This window comes from Megascapheus bottae, chromosome 4 (assembly GCF_031878675.1).
Source record: "Megascapheus bottae isolate mThoBot1 chromosome 4, mThoBot2.hap1, whole genome shotgun sequence".
NCBI classification, from domain to species: Eukaryota; Metazoa; Chordata; class Mammalia; order Rodentia; family Geomyidae; genus Megascapheus; species Megascapheus bottae.
The window spans coordinates 27,697,855-27,713,145 of record NC_143512.1 but is presented as its reverse complement, the minus strand read 5'-3'; the positions used below and the strand labels follow the sequence as shown (position 1 = coordinate 27,713,145).

The following is a 15,291-nucleotide window of genomic DNA, read 5'->3' as shown; positions in this document are numbered from 1 at the left end:
ACAGTACCACACACATAGAAAAATTCAGAAGTGGTGCTGTGGCATAAGTGGTAGAGTGCTAACCTTGAAAAAGCCCAATGACAGTGCTCAGGCCCTGAGTTCAAACCCCAGGACTGGAAAAAAAAAAAAAACAGAAACAGTAAAATACATGGTAGATGTTAATCAATCATCACTCTGAATGTTTATAGTATAAAAGAATCAATTAAAGATTTGCCCAGGGGATCAGAAACAAAAACAGGTAGGATTTGGCTTAAAAGTAACTTGTTTTTAGAATTTTGAGTTGCTATTTAAGTTCACCTTACTACAATATTTGCCACTACAGAAGCAATTACTTTTTAAAAACTGCCTTGGCATTTACCCAAATCCCCATAAACAAGGACTTACTAAAGCCACTAGCACAACAATGTTCACTGCAGCACTATTTACCATAGCAAAGATATGGAACCAACCCAGATGCCACTCTACATGATTGGATCAAGACGAGGTGGTATTTATACACAACGGAACTCTATGCTGCTATCAGAAAGAATGACATCGCCCCATTTGTAAGGAAATAGACTTGGAAACAATCATATCAAGTGAAGTAAGCCAAACCCAAATGAACATAGGTTTCCCTCATTTGTAATAATTAGTACATATCTAGGAATCTCCTAGCAGAGGATTACAATAGTGTAAAACCTATGTACAAAAGGTCATATAGGATGAGACTAAATGAAAGGATCTCCAGGATATGGAAACAAGAATTTCATCTTGTATGATTGTTGTTCTTAATGTACTATGTTATTTCTCTTCTCTTTTGTTGCCTTTTGGTTAATCTCATATTGTTACAGTATCTGACTTTGTTACCTTGTATATTACATATACATTTATTTGTTTATTTGAAATAGGAAAGGGAATAGAGGAAAACAAGATGATTGGGAGAGCATGGAGGAAGGGCAATGAGGACAAAACCATGAGAAGGGATATCAATGTATGAGAAGTAATGCATCTACTACCCGGTGAATGTAACTGTAACCCCTCTATACATTACCCCAACAATAAAAAACAAAAACAAAACAAAAAAAAACTGCCTTGGTAGTCCACAAAAGACAAGGAATAATAAATTTTAGAATTTATTTTAAAAAATTGATAACCTAAAATTAATTTAAAAAATGAGCCAAAGTACATTAAAATATTTATAATACTAAAATATAGATCACTTTTCATTGAAGATATTTAAGAATGTCTAGGACAGTGTTGAATAGTGTGATTATAATAACAACTACTTTGATCAAGATTTCCAGAATAATCACAGGATAATTAATAGTGCTGGTTTCAGTACAGGACTTTCAAGTCGCCTTGAATCCCTAAACATTGGTCAAGTCTCAAAGCAAATAAATCTATAAAACAAAGATTTCAATTAACAGTACCCACTGGACTTTTAAGCAATATAAAAAATATGTACACAATGTTCTTATCATATTTCTGTTCAGCTATACAACTATGGATTCTGTAAGGAATGCATTTTTATAGCAATATGTGCTGAAATTGTTTGTGTTTCTGATTTAATCATTTCAAGAGCCTGATTTAAATCATGTATAAAAATGCTTTTAAAAACTTACTTGAAGCAAAAACAGCAGAGAACAGTGCCAAATATAAATCCATCCTCTTTGGCTGAGTATTGTTGACTAGAGCTAGTTTGTCATCAGCATGACAGGCCGCCATCAGCCCAGCCCAGACAGCAGGGTCACCTAAACACAATATATAATTAAGAAGAGTTATAAGGCTGTTTAATAGCAACATGTTGCTGAAAAGTTACGAAAAGTAAAACCTAATTGTATCTCTAGAAAATTTTTTATTTCCTTAAAGCAAATTAATTGTTTAATTTTTTTTCCAAACATATAATGCAATGAGAAGTACTCTATTAACCTCTTCTTCCCTGGCTGGTTAAATCTGTTTCCTAGATTTTGTGCTACTGTAGAAAGGGCAACTTCAGTCTCTTTCACTTGTCCTCAAGGACCAATCTCAGATACTCATCTTTTTACTCAGTTCCTGTAATTAAAGGCTCAGTTGTAAAATAACCAAGACAATGTAGTTATTTCATTCTTAAGAAACATGTAAGTCAAAAGAAACATCCATTATGTTATTAAAGCTCTACCAGCAGAAAAGCCTAGAAGTCACTTCATTATTTCAAGTACATACATGATTACGTAATATATCCATACATCCATTTGATTCTTCTTCCACACCTGGACAGCAGCTTCAGATGACAGAGGAAGACAGTGGGTTGAAAGATTAGGTGACTAACTGTTTTAAAGGAAGTTAATTGTACAAAGAAGCCAGAAAAGGACTTGTAAGTTTTAAGTTGTTTATCTCTCTGTCTGTCTCTATTTATGAGATGTTTTATTATTATAAACCTTATTTTACAGCTTACTTTTAGTAGTCAGTATTTTAGTATTGCTATGTCTATCCAAAGAAAAAGGATTTTAAAAATCATACAAGGGAGTGCTAGTTAATAATATAGCCACTTAACTATTTCTTAGGTTCAACATTACATATTTCTATCTGTATGATACATCCAAATCAGTACTCCTATCAAATGTCTATTTCACTTATAGATGATCAGTGTTATTACGAATGGTATAGTAACACTTTTCTAGACAATGACTATATTAAACAACATAAGGCAATCTAACTATTATAGTTTTTTACTTTAAACTTTATTATAGGGTTCTGAACAATTTTAGGACCAACCCCTAGAATTAATGACAAGGAGGCTGTCAAAAACTCAATGTATATCCTGCAAAATTAAGGAAAGTAAGGGAAAGGGTGGATAGGAAGAATGGTTAAGAATGTTGAAAGCAGTGACAATGATCAGGCTGCATCATACACATAAATTGCTTTGTTGAATGACAACTCCTTTGTACAACTACTTAAAGACAAAGTTTTTCTTGAAGATTTAATAATTATATCATGTAAAGAACATGACTGAACTTAAAACCTTGGTTTGTCACAACTGTGTAACAACTTCTCATTTTAGATCCAACTTTCTACACAACAAAGCAACTGAACTATATAATAACTAAGGATTAAAATCTTATTACAACTAATGTATCCACAATTTCTGAGTATAGGTTTATATAAGATTAAGTGGATACACCTTGTGCTGCAAGGCCATAATCTTGGCATTTCTAACAGTCATACAAGATATACACTCAACCCTCATAAATTAACTACACATAAAAATAAATGAACATAGAGTATATACAGATCTATTGACAGATGAATAATGGAAATAAAACCACTTCTTAAAAATACCTAATATTGGCCCAGGAGCATGACCTACTGGCAGAATGCTTGCTTAGCAGGCATGCAGTCCTGGGTTTGATATCCCTTGATACCACATACACAGAAAAAGCCACAAGTGGTACTGTGTCTCCAGTGGTAGAGGACTAGCCTTGGGAAAGACCAAGGACAGTGCCTAGTTCCTAAGTTTAAGACCCAGTACTGGCAAAACAAAACAAAAACATATATAATACACATACACACACACACACACACACACACACACACACACACACACACACACACACACGTATATATAATATAGATATTTGTTAACAAATCATAAAGTATCTGTAAGTAGGCATTCCCTTCAGCCTGTGTCAATAATTATCTCTTATTTATCAGCTCCAAATGTAAATAGGCAAAACTTTAAAAAGAAGTTAATTCCCTTGTATCTTATTTCATATAAATTAAAACTCTGTTCTTCTAAATAACAATCCAAGATTGATACAATGGGAATTAATAAATTCGATATTATTTTCACCTGGAGAAAGGAAAGCTGCCTTCTGAATGGTCCTCAGTGAAGTATTTTTTTCATCTTCTCCTGTACTGCTTCCCATCGCCAACTGATTTACTGCAGTGTACAACAATGCCTTCTACAGAAGAGAAGAAAAAGTATCAACCAATTCTCTTCATAGTTCCCTGTATTTTTAAACTAAAGGAAGAATTGTACTTGATATAATCCCTAGAGCTATGAAGAAAATTATTTCATTATTCATTTATATTAGTTAGCAAGCTAATTATTTCCTCTGTATAGAACAAACTAACCTTTCCATGATTTGAGTCCAAAATATGAGCCACATTTCCAGCTACAGCACCTCCCTATAATAGAAAATATAATTAGAGAAATGTATTATCATCTTATTTTTAAGCTTTTAAATAAAATTAGCTTTTGGAATTGAGAAAACACAATAGCTAATGCCTATTATACTATGAATGTCATCTACTCACACAAACAATAACATAATCTATGTGTTGGAAAAGATCTTCCAACTTCTTCGTAAATTCACAACACCCATGACAGTACAATAATTCACAGAGGTAACTCAGCTTAGTATTTGTGTAAATAATAGTCTGGCTAAATGACAAAATTCCTTTCATTGTATTTATTATTTGTCCAAAAATGTTACAATTTAAAATTATAATAATCCACGAGGTGCTCGCAGCTCATGCCTGTAATCCTAGTTACTCAAGAGGCTGAGATCTGAGGATCATGGTTCAAAGCCAGCCGGGCACAGAAGTCCATGAAGCTCTTATTTCCAATTAACCACCAGAAAACTGGAAGTGGTACTGTGGCTCAATGTAGTAGAGCACTAGCTATGAGATGAACAGCTCAGAACAGGGCCCAGGCCCAGAGTCCCAACCCTACCACTGACAAGAAAATATATAGTAATCCCATTACTATAGTTATTTCATCATTTTCCCAGAATTTAGAAAATTACTTGCCTTTGCATTTCGTTGAGCATACTGAGCAACAATTCGGGATAACAAAGACCAAAGAGCTGGGTCTGCTGGGTTACTAAAGAGACCATGAAAAGAACTGAGTTTAGAGATGAGGTAAGCACAAAAATATAACCAATATTTTTATGCTTAAAATCTACACATTTAGGACATGTTTGCTTACATTACTTACATAGGTTTGACTGAACAGGTCTTAAGTTTTAGTAAACCAATATGCACTAAACATGCTTATTAAAACACAAAGGAAAAATTAACAATGAAATAATCACAACACTTCCATACAAGTTAGAGAAATGTAACAGACTGTTCAAGGAAGCACAAATAGAGTAAAAATTATAGGATAAATTATGTTATATAGAATGAAGATGCACTCTGTTGGGAATGATACCATAAGGAATAAACTTCATATTAAAATAGCTAACTTGCAAAAAATATAACTAGCCAGCGAAAAAGTATGAAAAAGAAACTATACTAAATCTTGTAAATACCAAAAAAGAAAGACAATATACTGAAAATAAAATAACCAGTGTTGCTAATAAGATTTCCCAATTTTGGAAGCATTAATGAAGTGTTTTTGTTTTTTTTTCTTTCCAGTCCTCGGGCTTGACCTCAGGGCCTGAGCACTGTCCATGGACTTTCTCAAGGCTAGAGCTCTACCATTTAAGCCACAGCACCATTTCTGGCCTTTTCTATGTATTTGATATGGAGGAATCAAACCTGGGTCTTCATGCTTGCTAGGCAGGCGGTCTACCACTAGGCCAAACTCCCAGCCCACATTAGTGATTAAATTCCTAAAACCATCAACCTTGTCTGTATCAGATAACACATTTCAAAACAAATGAGGCATTTACCTGAGTAAGGGCCAAATTCATTAGATCAATTTAAAAAAATAATAATTCTTAACAAACAAAATAACAAAGGCAAAGCCAGATTCCTAGTCCTATGTATGATCCTAGAAAGCTAGAGTTGAGGGAGGGGGGGAGGGAGGGAGGGAGGAGAGAGAGGGGGGAAGGGGGGGAAGAGAGAGAGAGAGAGACAGAGAGAGAGAGAGAGAATATACATATATACAGTCTTAATAAAGCCCAATGTGAAAACACAAGGACTTCAAATATAATTAGGCCTAAGTTCAAGGGTAAGAGATTACCTGTGGACCGCTTTTGAAGCTTGTCTTTGCACTGCTACACTGCGGCCCTGGAGTGCACTAATTGCCGAAGTAAGAAGACATCTCTGATAATCACTACTTTTGTTTTTGACATGCTTCAGTAACTCATTAAGTGCTGCTTTGGACAGTGTTGCATCCTGCATTGCCAACCCCAGGGCACACAGAGTTTGAAGGCTTTCCATGGTTGGTTCCTTTAAAATAGAGCTATAAATACATTTAAAACTGCCTTGTTAGTCATCTATACAGTCTAAATGATTATTAATGTATATTTAACACAAAAAGCTACTTACAGATAGTCACCAGACTAAGCTGGATTTAAGGCCAATACAGAATCAAATTTCTTGGATTTTTAGCAGTTTCTCTTACTTTCTCTTTTTTTGGAGGAGGGGTACTGAGATTTGAACCTAGTACCATATGCTTGCCAAGCAGGTACTCTACCACTTGAGCCACATACCCAGACCTACAGAGACAGCATTTTTTTTTTCTGATTGAAGTAAAAAGCTAATATGGTTCAAGACCAGTCTGGAGAAAAAAAAAAAGAGTCAGAGGCCTAGCTCTAGCTCTGTGGCTAGCAAGAATAGGCTCTGCGTTCAAAGAAAGGGAGGGAAAAAAAACCTCTGGGAATAATGAGGCACCAAATTATAGTTACAATTGTCTTCATTAAAAGTTCAAGATCCTATTAGATATAGTAATTAATCTTGAAATAAATAATATACACAAAGGAGAGAACTTTTTTGAAAGATTGGATAGTTCCAGGGATGATAATTTAAGTCATAATCTTTTGCAACATTTGTAAGTGTAAATTCAGAACCATGTTGGTCCAATCTCTTTTGCTCACCCAAATTTTATAAAATATTAAGATTTTCATTAAAATGTTCCATACCTTAACCCAAATACTTAAGTATTTATTCATGTTAAATGTGAAGTCAATTATACATACCATTTGAATAGTAGTGACTTGGCTATATCCATTTTCCCTTGTTTATATTCTATTATTGCCAGAGCTGTCAAGATATGGGCCTTGTCTTGCTCTGATTCAACAATAGACAGGGCTCTTTCATATGCTTTTATATTGAGTTGGAAACAAGCAAACAAAAAAGTATATATGTAAGTAATTCTGAGTGACAAAGTATACAATTTTTCCCTTTCTAATTTCATTTATGAAAAGATTTAAATAAAATTAAATGTTATTGTTCTCTGTTTTCAAGTAGATGACATAAAATTTATTGATTTAGCTGTTTCAAGATGATTCAGGGGTGTCATTAAGATTATTATGGGACAATCCCTACCTTTCACAGGTAACATAACCTTGAGTGATTTCTTTTTAAGTGCCATCTGTGGCCAAAAATAAAGACCTGCAGATGCTGAGAAAATACCAAAGCTCCCAGTGCACAGCAAAAAAATTAAGTAGGCAGAGGATACTTTAAATGAGCTGCCCTCTACAAAATCAGGTACATAAAAATTTATTCATCTAACATATTTGAAGAAATCAAAACCCAACAATAGTTGAAGTCTTCATTTTCATACAATTTCATTTGATCGGTACAAAGTAGTAATTGTCATTTTTCAAATGCTAATTCACCTATATATCATAAATAATCTTAGGGTTCAGTTTCATGATCTGTACTACTGTAAGGACTCTGTACTACCAAACGTACTAAATAAGGTTAACACATTAAAAGTGCCTATTACAGCTCTGACTTGTAGCAAGATTTTAATAAATATGTACACCCACTGTAGTACTATACCTTTCTATATGTAAGCTTATCATGATTAAACTCTACTCAGCTCTGAAAAGATGTACTCTTTAAAGTAACATACTTACCTTTATTGCTCTCTTTATATAGTCCTTTCATGAACAAGGCTAATGCAAAACCTATGATGTCTTCTAAATCTTCAAGGGATGTTGATTTAAAAGCTTGAATAGCTTTATCATATTCACCAATAGAACTGAAAAGCAAAACACAACTTATTTTTAATACTGAAAATCATTTTGGCTAGTATCAAAATATAGATATAAGTACACTAACAGCCTTTTTAAAACTTCACTTTCACTTTGTTTTTAAATAATGTAATTTAGTGCACCATAATCTATTAATGACAAAGTTGTTGAAAAGATTTATAATAGAAAACACTTCAAAAATAGGATCTACTAGAGGTAGGTGAAATAAAACATTTTGTTTCTTTTAAGTTCCACATGAACATGACCAGTTCCAGTACAGTGTCTTTTGTCAGTTGTGAGGCTTAAACTCTGGGCCTGGGCACTGTTGCTAAGCTCTTCTGCTCTTCCATGTTTAACCTCAGTGCCACTTCCAGTTTTCTTGTAGTTAACTGGAAGTATGAGTATCATGGACTTTCATGCCCAGGCTGGCTTTGAACCACAACCTCAGATCTCAGCCTCCTAAGTAGCTAGGATTACACCTGTGCCCAGCTAACAGTGTGTTTTCTAAAAACCAAACTTTAACCAAATTTCAAGTAATAAAATAATTTCAAACTGACTTTTATAGGAAATTCTAACATTTTAAGCAGAGTATCTTAGTTAATTAATGCTGAGTATAGTAACATATTTAACAAGTTTAATGTAATAAAATGCATAATTAGAATCAAATTTAGTTTTTGAATGAACTATTTGCACATTAATTTGTTTTGGAAGGCATATAAACCCAATAAAATTTCACAAAACTATGTCATTTTTTTCTGTTTACTGGTGAAAATATAAATTAGAATATATACTAATATATAATACTAATTGATAGCAAAATAAGTTGTTCATCTTACTTAAAAGTGAAAAGAAGTGCTGGTGGCTTACACCTGTATTCATAGCTACTCAGGAGTCTGATATGTGAGAACTTCTGTTCAAAGATAGCCAGGGTAGGAAAGTCTGTAAGACTCTTCTCTAACAACTGAAAAGCAGGAAGTAAAGCTGTGGTTCAAGTGGCGGTGCTAGCTTTGAGCAAAAAAAGGCTCAGGGAGAGAGAAATTATATACATTACATAAGCTTAGCTGCCATCACCTAAGAATCTTTGTGATTTTATTACTATTATCTTATAATCTCCCCTCACTTTTGGCAGTATTGGGGCTTGGAACTTGCCAGCCAGGCCTGTTATTACTAAAGCCATAACCCCAGTTCTTTTTGCCTTTTTTTTAGGAGGGTCATTAATTTTTGTTTTGCTAGGCCTTTGTGGACCACAATCTTCCTATTCACACTTCCCAAATAGTTCCCAGAGCAAGTGTGCTCAACCATAGCCTGCTATTGATTGAGATGAGGTCTTGTTAACTTTTTGTCAAAAGTAGCTTCAAATCTTTATCCTTCCAATCTCTGCTTGCTGTGTGGCCCATATCATAGGAGCCATTACATACAGCACTACAAAAGCTTCTTAACCTTCAACAAAAAAAGTGGTAATTAAAAGGCAAGCTTTGCTTCTAAAATAATTTTATAAAGGTAAAAAAAACTTATAAAATCATTCATCTCAAATTGTGGTAGCATTATTAGAGGTGTGGACTAGACACCGGCCAAACAATTGGTATTTTGTAATTATTATCATCTTTTTTATTTTAGTCAAGTCTTTAAGAAAAGATATACAGTTCTCTCATGATCCTCTCCAATTTCAAAGGAGTGCTCTGTCTCAAATGTTCATTCCAAATATACAGTAAATTAACACACACACACTTTTGGATTACTAGGCTTCTATTCTTTAAGACAGAAACTATCCTTCTTCTGAATGTTGCCCAGAACACAAACCATGGCTTGCAATTTTACTCCTTGCAAAGAATTCTAGGGCTAAATATTACCATGAGAGCAGGGAAGTATTAATTCAGGTTTGTACTCTAAAAATAATGCATCTTACACATCTCATTGCTCTGGGCACTCAATAGTCCCCACAGCTTCCCCCCACAAAAATCTACTAGAGTCCTGTAATTACGGGGAAAGACATGCTTACCATAACAATCTTCCATAGTTTCTTACTGTAGTATTGTAAGTATCTTGATCTTCTCCAGTCTGTAACAACAAAATTGCCCTTTAAAAAAGGACAAGATATTTTAAATCATCTATGTGTAACAGTACTGTTTTGCTTTTCCATCCTTAGATGAAAATATACTTCTAATTTCTGTATTGAATTCTACTAATACTTTAATTCTACTTATAACACCTTATTCATATTTTATCAAACCAATACTGCAAAAGCTCTTAAATATATTTTGAGTTGAGCTTATAAAGAAATTAACTTTTATAAAATAATCTGATTTTTTAGCAAATGAAGTATTTGTGATATCTGATTTCTAAATAGTCCAATTTTTCTCAAACATCATAAATCATTATGTCACAGTATTACATTTTAATATATTTGATTTATAGAGGACACTCTTGAAAGTACTTATACTAGTAGCTTTACATTAGAAAGCAGGAAGTTAGTGCTCTCATGCAACAATTGGACTGTATATACACAAAAACTGAAGTGAGGACCATGAATCAGATGGGAAAAAGATTAGTTCAACAAAAGCCTTCTAGACTTAGAACAATATGCCAACATGACATGATCGATCGATCTTTCTTTCTCTCTCTCTCTCTCTCTCATACATACACACACACACACACACACACACTCTTGCTCCCTTCTTTTTTCCATTCCTCCCTCTCTTTCTCCTTCCCTCTTCCTCTAAACTATGGTTGATTTTTTTTTTCTGAAAATTGTATTTGATTGTTAGGATACTGTATAGAGGGTTTACAGTTACATTTGTCAGGGTTTGAACCCAGGGCTTTTGCACTCACCACCTGATCCATACCACCAACTACTGTTTGTTTTTTTTTTTGTTGTTTATTCTGGTGCTTTTTGAGACAGGGTATCACCTTCTGCCTAGGCAAGGCATTCTCCGGATCTGTGTCCTGCACAGCTAGGACGACAGTGCTTAGCTACTAATAGAGTTGTAGTCTCATAAACTTTTTTTTTTTTTTAAATCAAGGTAACATATACAGGGGTTACAGTTACATTCACCAGATAGTAGGTGCATTACTTCTCAGACATTGATACCCCTTCTTATGTTTTTGTCCCCATTTCAGTCTCCCCACCCCCTGGCCTCAAACCATAATCTCTCCAATCTGTGGCACCTTAGTAGTCAGTATTTACAGGTGAGTAGCATCTTGCACAGTTAATATATTTCCTTGAGCTTGTATGTATATGACATTACCAGGGCTTGAACTCAGGACCTCCCCATCTTGCTTTTAGCTGACATTTTACTGCTTGAACCATGCTGTCACAGTCCACTGGACATGGAATTTCATGAACTTTTCTGTCTGGGCTGACTTTCAGCATGACTTTCCAGGTCTCAGTGTCTTCAATAATAGGATTGCAAGTGTGAGCCATCAGCACCTAATTTCAACATATTTCCCTTTATGCTTAGTTCTTTGATGGCAAGGAGGAAAATGTCTTAAAACCTAAAAGGAAAGTGCCAGTGATTGTGTATAGAGATTCCCTTCCTGAATACTTGTTTGCTAAACACATCATTTGAAATATGATGTAAAAATCAATGTTAATAAATTTAAAAAAAACTTAAAAGGAAGTGGATATTTAATAAATTGGGGGAGGGAATCTTTTCCCCTTTCTTTTCTGTTTAAGGAGGATTTTTCAGAAAAAGAAAATCCGAGAAAGTATTACGGAAATCAAAAACTATTTCTGGCTGAACACATACACGTGGTTTCAAGTCTCAAGTACTATCAGGCAGAAAATGGCAGTCAAGAATTGTGCCTATGTAAGTGACTGTGAGGTTACCACTTTATGCCTAAGGAGTAGCCAGCATTAGATTTAGTTTCTGTAATAATAATACTAATATGCACAGAGACACAGAAAACACCCTACAGTTGCTTAGATTTCTTTCTTCAAAAATCCTGCTTAGTGGCCAGGAGTTTGGCCTAGTGGTAGAGTGCCTGTCTAGCATGCATGAAGATCCAGGTTCAATTCCTCAGTACCACATACATAGAAAAAAGCTGGAAGTGGTGCTGAGGCTCAAGTGGTAGAACTCTAACCTTGAGAAAGTCCAAGGACAGTGCTCAGGCCCTGAGCTCAAGCCCAAGACTGGCAAAAAACAAAACAAAACAAAACAAAACTCCTGCTTAGTGCTGCATTTTGTCATATTTATATGGTTTGCTTACTAATAGATTTACTGAGAATAAAAGAAGTAAAATGGCATATATATCTTGAAAAGTAACTTCTTAGTTATATGGCCTTTGATACCATCTAGTGATTAGTCCTTTGAACTACAGATAAATCCATAAAAAGATATGACTAAATATTTGGGATGCCTCAAGTAAATTTAGCAAGACTTCTAAATATGCACTTAGATTAAAGATAATAATATGCCATATAGGCAGGTCAGGCAATGAGACCTTTTTTAACACTACAGACAGTAGTTATACATGAGATGAATGGTTTTTATTGTTGTTTGATTCCTTTTTTCCTGATATGAAGGTTTGAACTCAGGGCCTCAAGTACTTGCAGTCTTGAAACTTGTGGACATTTTTCCAGGTTGGCTTCAAACTGTAATCCTCTAGATCTTAGCCTCATGAATAGCTAGTATAGACACAAGACAATGGTATCCTGGCAATTTTTTATTCACTTACTCACCCATGTTCAGAGCACAAAAATTGATTTCATTTCCTACCACTCTCTGGTGCCAAGGTGCAAGGCGCTCTTGCTGCTCCTTCTGCTTGCATGCTCTTGCCCAGATAACCAAATGCCTGAAGGCCTCAATTCCCCCAGCACCCAATGACTCCCCAAGCCCCAGAAACCTGCCTTCAATGCCACTTCCTCCTCCTGTTGTCTATGGACCTTTATCCTACTTTTAGTAATTATTATGTATTAGTATTCTTACTGAATAGCTCCCATTACTAAAATTAAATTGTGACTGTTAAGTACAAGTGTGGCACACAGTTGAGTCCAATAAATATTTATTGAATTATATAAACCTATAGTAGATACTAAAGTGATTTAAGCAAAAGCAAGCAAATACAACAAAATGTCATTTTCTGTCTGGTTGAATACTCTTGTCTAACAAAGCTAAACATAAAGTTTTAGAAAATAGTCTTTAATTTATGCCTCTCCTTTTCTCCATCCGTCCTTTTTTTCTGTTCCCACTTCTTTCCTCAAAGTATTAAGAATCAAAATACAGCTGAAAAATTGGGACTATATCTTTCCATATCTTAAGCTATAATAATAATATACAATGAAGATCAGGAAGAAAGTTTGAGTACCTTCTTCAGAAGAACAAATAAGAATCTAAAAAGACTGGTTAAATTAATGCATTGCAAATAAATGTAGCTTACTTTTGGTATGCTTCTACTGCTTCCTTTTTCAGTTGTAGATGTTCATTTAAGTAACCCAACATTGTAAAAGCTGGAGCATAATTCTGAATTCTTTCTGGAAAGCCAAAAATATGTTTATTCTACATGATGTTCATACTTGCAATGCTCATGAAAGCATTCATTTAATTTCCATTTTTCAGTCTCAAAAATACCAGATTACCTACTGAGATCATTAGCATTAACTAAAAACAATGATTTAATTTTATCTTACTTATTTTGATAATCACTTCATGACTACTATAAATTACTAAATATTACTGAATTATGAAATTACTATAATAATTATTAAAGTTATATGTAACCTGTAGTCATATTTTTAGAGTTTAAATTTTTTTTCTCAGCTGGAAATGTAGCTTAGGAGCATGCATGAAGCCCTGGATTCAATTCCTCACTACCACATAAACAGAAAAGGCCAGAGTAGCACTGTGACTCAAGTGGTAGAGTGGCTTGAGCAAAAGCTCAGGAACAGTACCCAAGATCTGAGTTCAAGCCCCAGAACTGGAAAAAACAATCTATACAGTATAATAATTTGAAATTATAACATGTTAAAACTAGTCGTGGCATTATGAGAAAATTCACTTTCATGGCTATTAAGCCTTATTGTGATTTAATTTAACAATAATTTTTCTTGGTTGTTGTGTTCATGTTTTTAAAAATAGTAATTCAATATTGTATACCAGGAACAGAAGATGATTTTTAAATTTTAATATCATATATTAACAAAGTACAATGTAAGCATATATTTAGATAATTGGTTAGGCTGTAACATCAAAGCATAAGATAAAAAAAAACAGATAATCAAAGTTATTCTAACGAAGTCCCTAAAGTCACCCTAACAAGAAGGTCACAAAACTGGGTCACACAGGAGGACTGAGGACTTATAGCAGGATGCCCTGAAGCAAACTATAATAGGATAAACTACATTCCATCTCTCATCACCATCTTACTGCTTCTACTTGGGGCCAGGAAGAAAGGGGGATAGGGGGAAAGGGGGAAGAGGAGGCGGCACTAAGCAAATAGAGTTGAATTTGTCAAGTAAATATACAATATTATTTAACAAAGATTAAAAATACCTACTCATATATGTCAGAAAATGATTTGTCCCTTATTTCAGATAACAAAATTTTACTGAAATTTTGATAGAAGTTATACATTAAATTATAGGACTCATAATAATTCTGACTGTATACTTCCTTGGGTCTGGGTACTTATTAGTCTTTCATTTTAATATACCACATGATAGGATAATTTCATCATCTTCTATGCAATTATCTCAGGCTAAAGGAATGAAGATCTATTTATTGTGAGCCACCATGTCTTCCTTTTCATCTTCTTACTATTGATCTGTTGTTATTTTCTGCCTTTTCTTGGTGTTGGCATTTTTGTCAAAGGCTAACATTTCTATCATATCCACAGAGGCCAAGTGTTCTGGCATAAGTGTCCACTAAAATTGTGAGCAATGGAAAGTTTCCTTTGATATGCTGATAAATCTAGAATTCAATTATATGGTATGTTCAAGTCTTCACTCGTAACTACTAAGTAGCAAAGCAGAAACTAAAACTGCCCAGTGATAATTTTATTAAGGAAGACAGGAAATAATTAAAGGGTTAGTAAATGTTAGTACTCTGTCAATTTCAAACATCCTGCAGAAAAGTCAGGCTTTAAAGTGGGTGGTTAAAGGCAATGGGTGTAGCCCTTAATGAATATTATCTCATTTAATACTCATAATTCCACAACCACAGTATTATGATTGATCCTTTCCAAAGAGAAAGGGGAAGTTAAGGAAAAGAAACTACTTGTAGTAAAGCAGAAAAGAAAGTAAAATCTCATGTAGTTACTGTATCTGACTGTTACCTGGCATATTGTATATATGTTTATCTGTTTATTTGAAATAGGGAAAGGAAGGGGGAAACAAGATTTTGAAGGGGTAGGGGAGGGAAAGGGGGACAAATACATGAGAATGGGTATCAAGGTTCAAGAAGTAATA

General features: G+C 34.2%; 1 protein-coding gene across 1 annotated transcript in view; it reads right to left on the bottom strand.

The window, feature by feature from the left end:
- Skic3 (SKI3 subunit of superkiller complex) overlaps nt 1-15,291 on the bottom strand; it is a 72,614-nt gene that overhangs the window by 13,647 nt on the left and 43,676 nt on the right. Inside the window, exons 27-35 of the mRNA XM_090331610.1 lie at nt 13,266-13,359; nt 9,889-9,966; nt 7,773-7,897; nt 6,888-7,011; nt 5,930-6,151; nt 4,771-4,843; nt 4,093-4,146; nt 3,809-3,920; nt 1,602-1,730 (exon numbers count right to left, since the gene is read on the bottom strand). Coding sequence (XP_090187736.1) covers nt 1,602-1,730; nt 3,809-3,920; nt 4,093-4,146; nt 4,771-4,843; nt 5,930-6,151; nt 6,888-7,011; nt 7,773-7,897; nt 9,889-9,966; nt 13,266-13,359 — 1,011 coding nt within the window. The remainder of the gene's footprint in view (nt 1-1,601; nt 1,731-3,808; nt 3,921-4,092; nt 4,147-4,770; nt 4,844-5,929; nt 6,152-6,887; nt 7,012-7,772; nt 7,898-9,888; nt 9,967-13,265; nt 13,360-15,291) is intronic.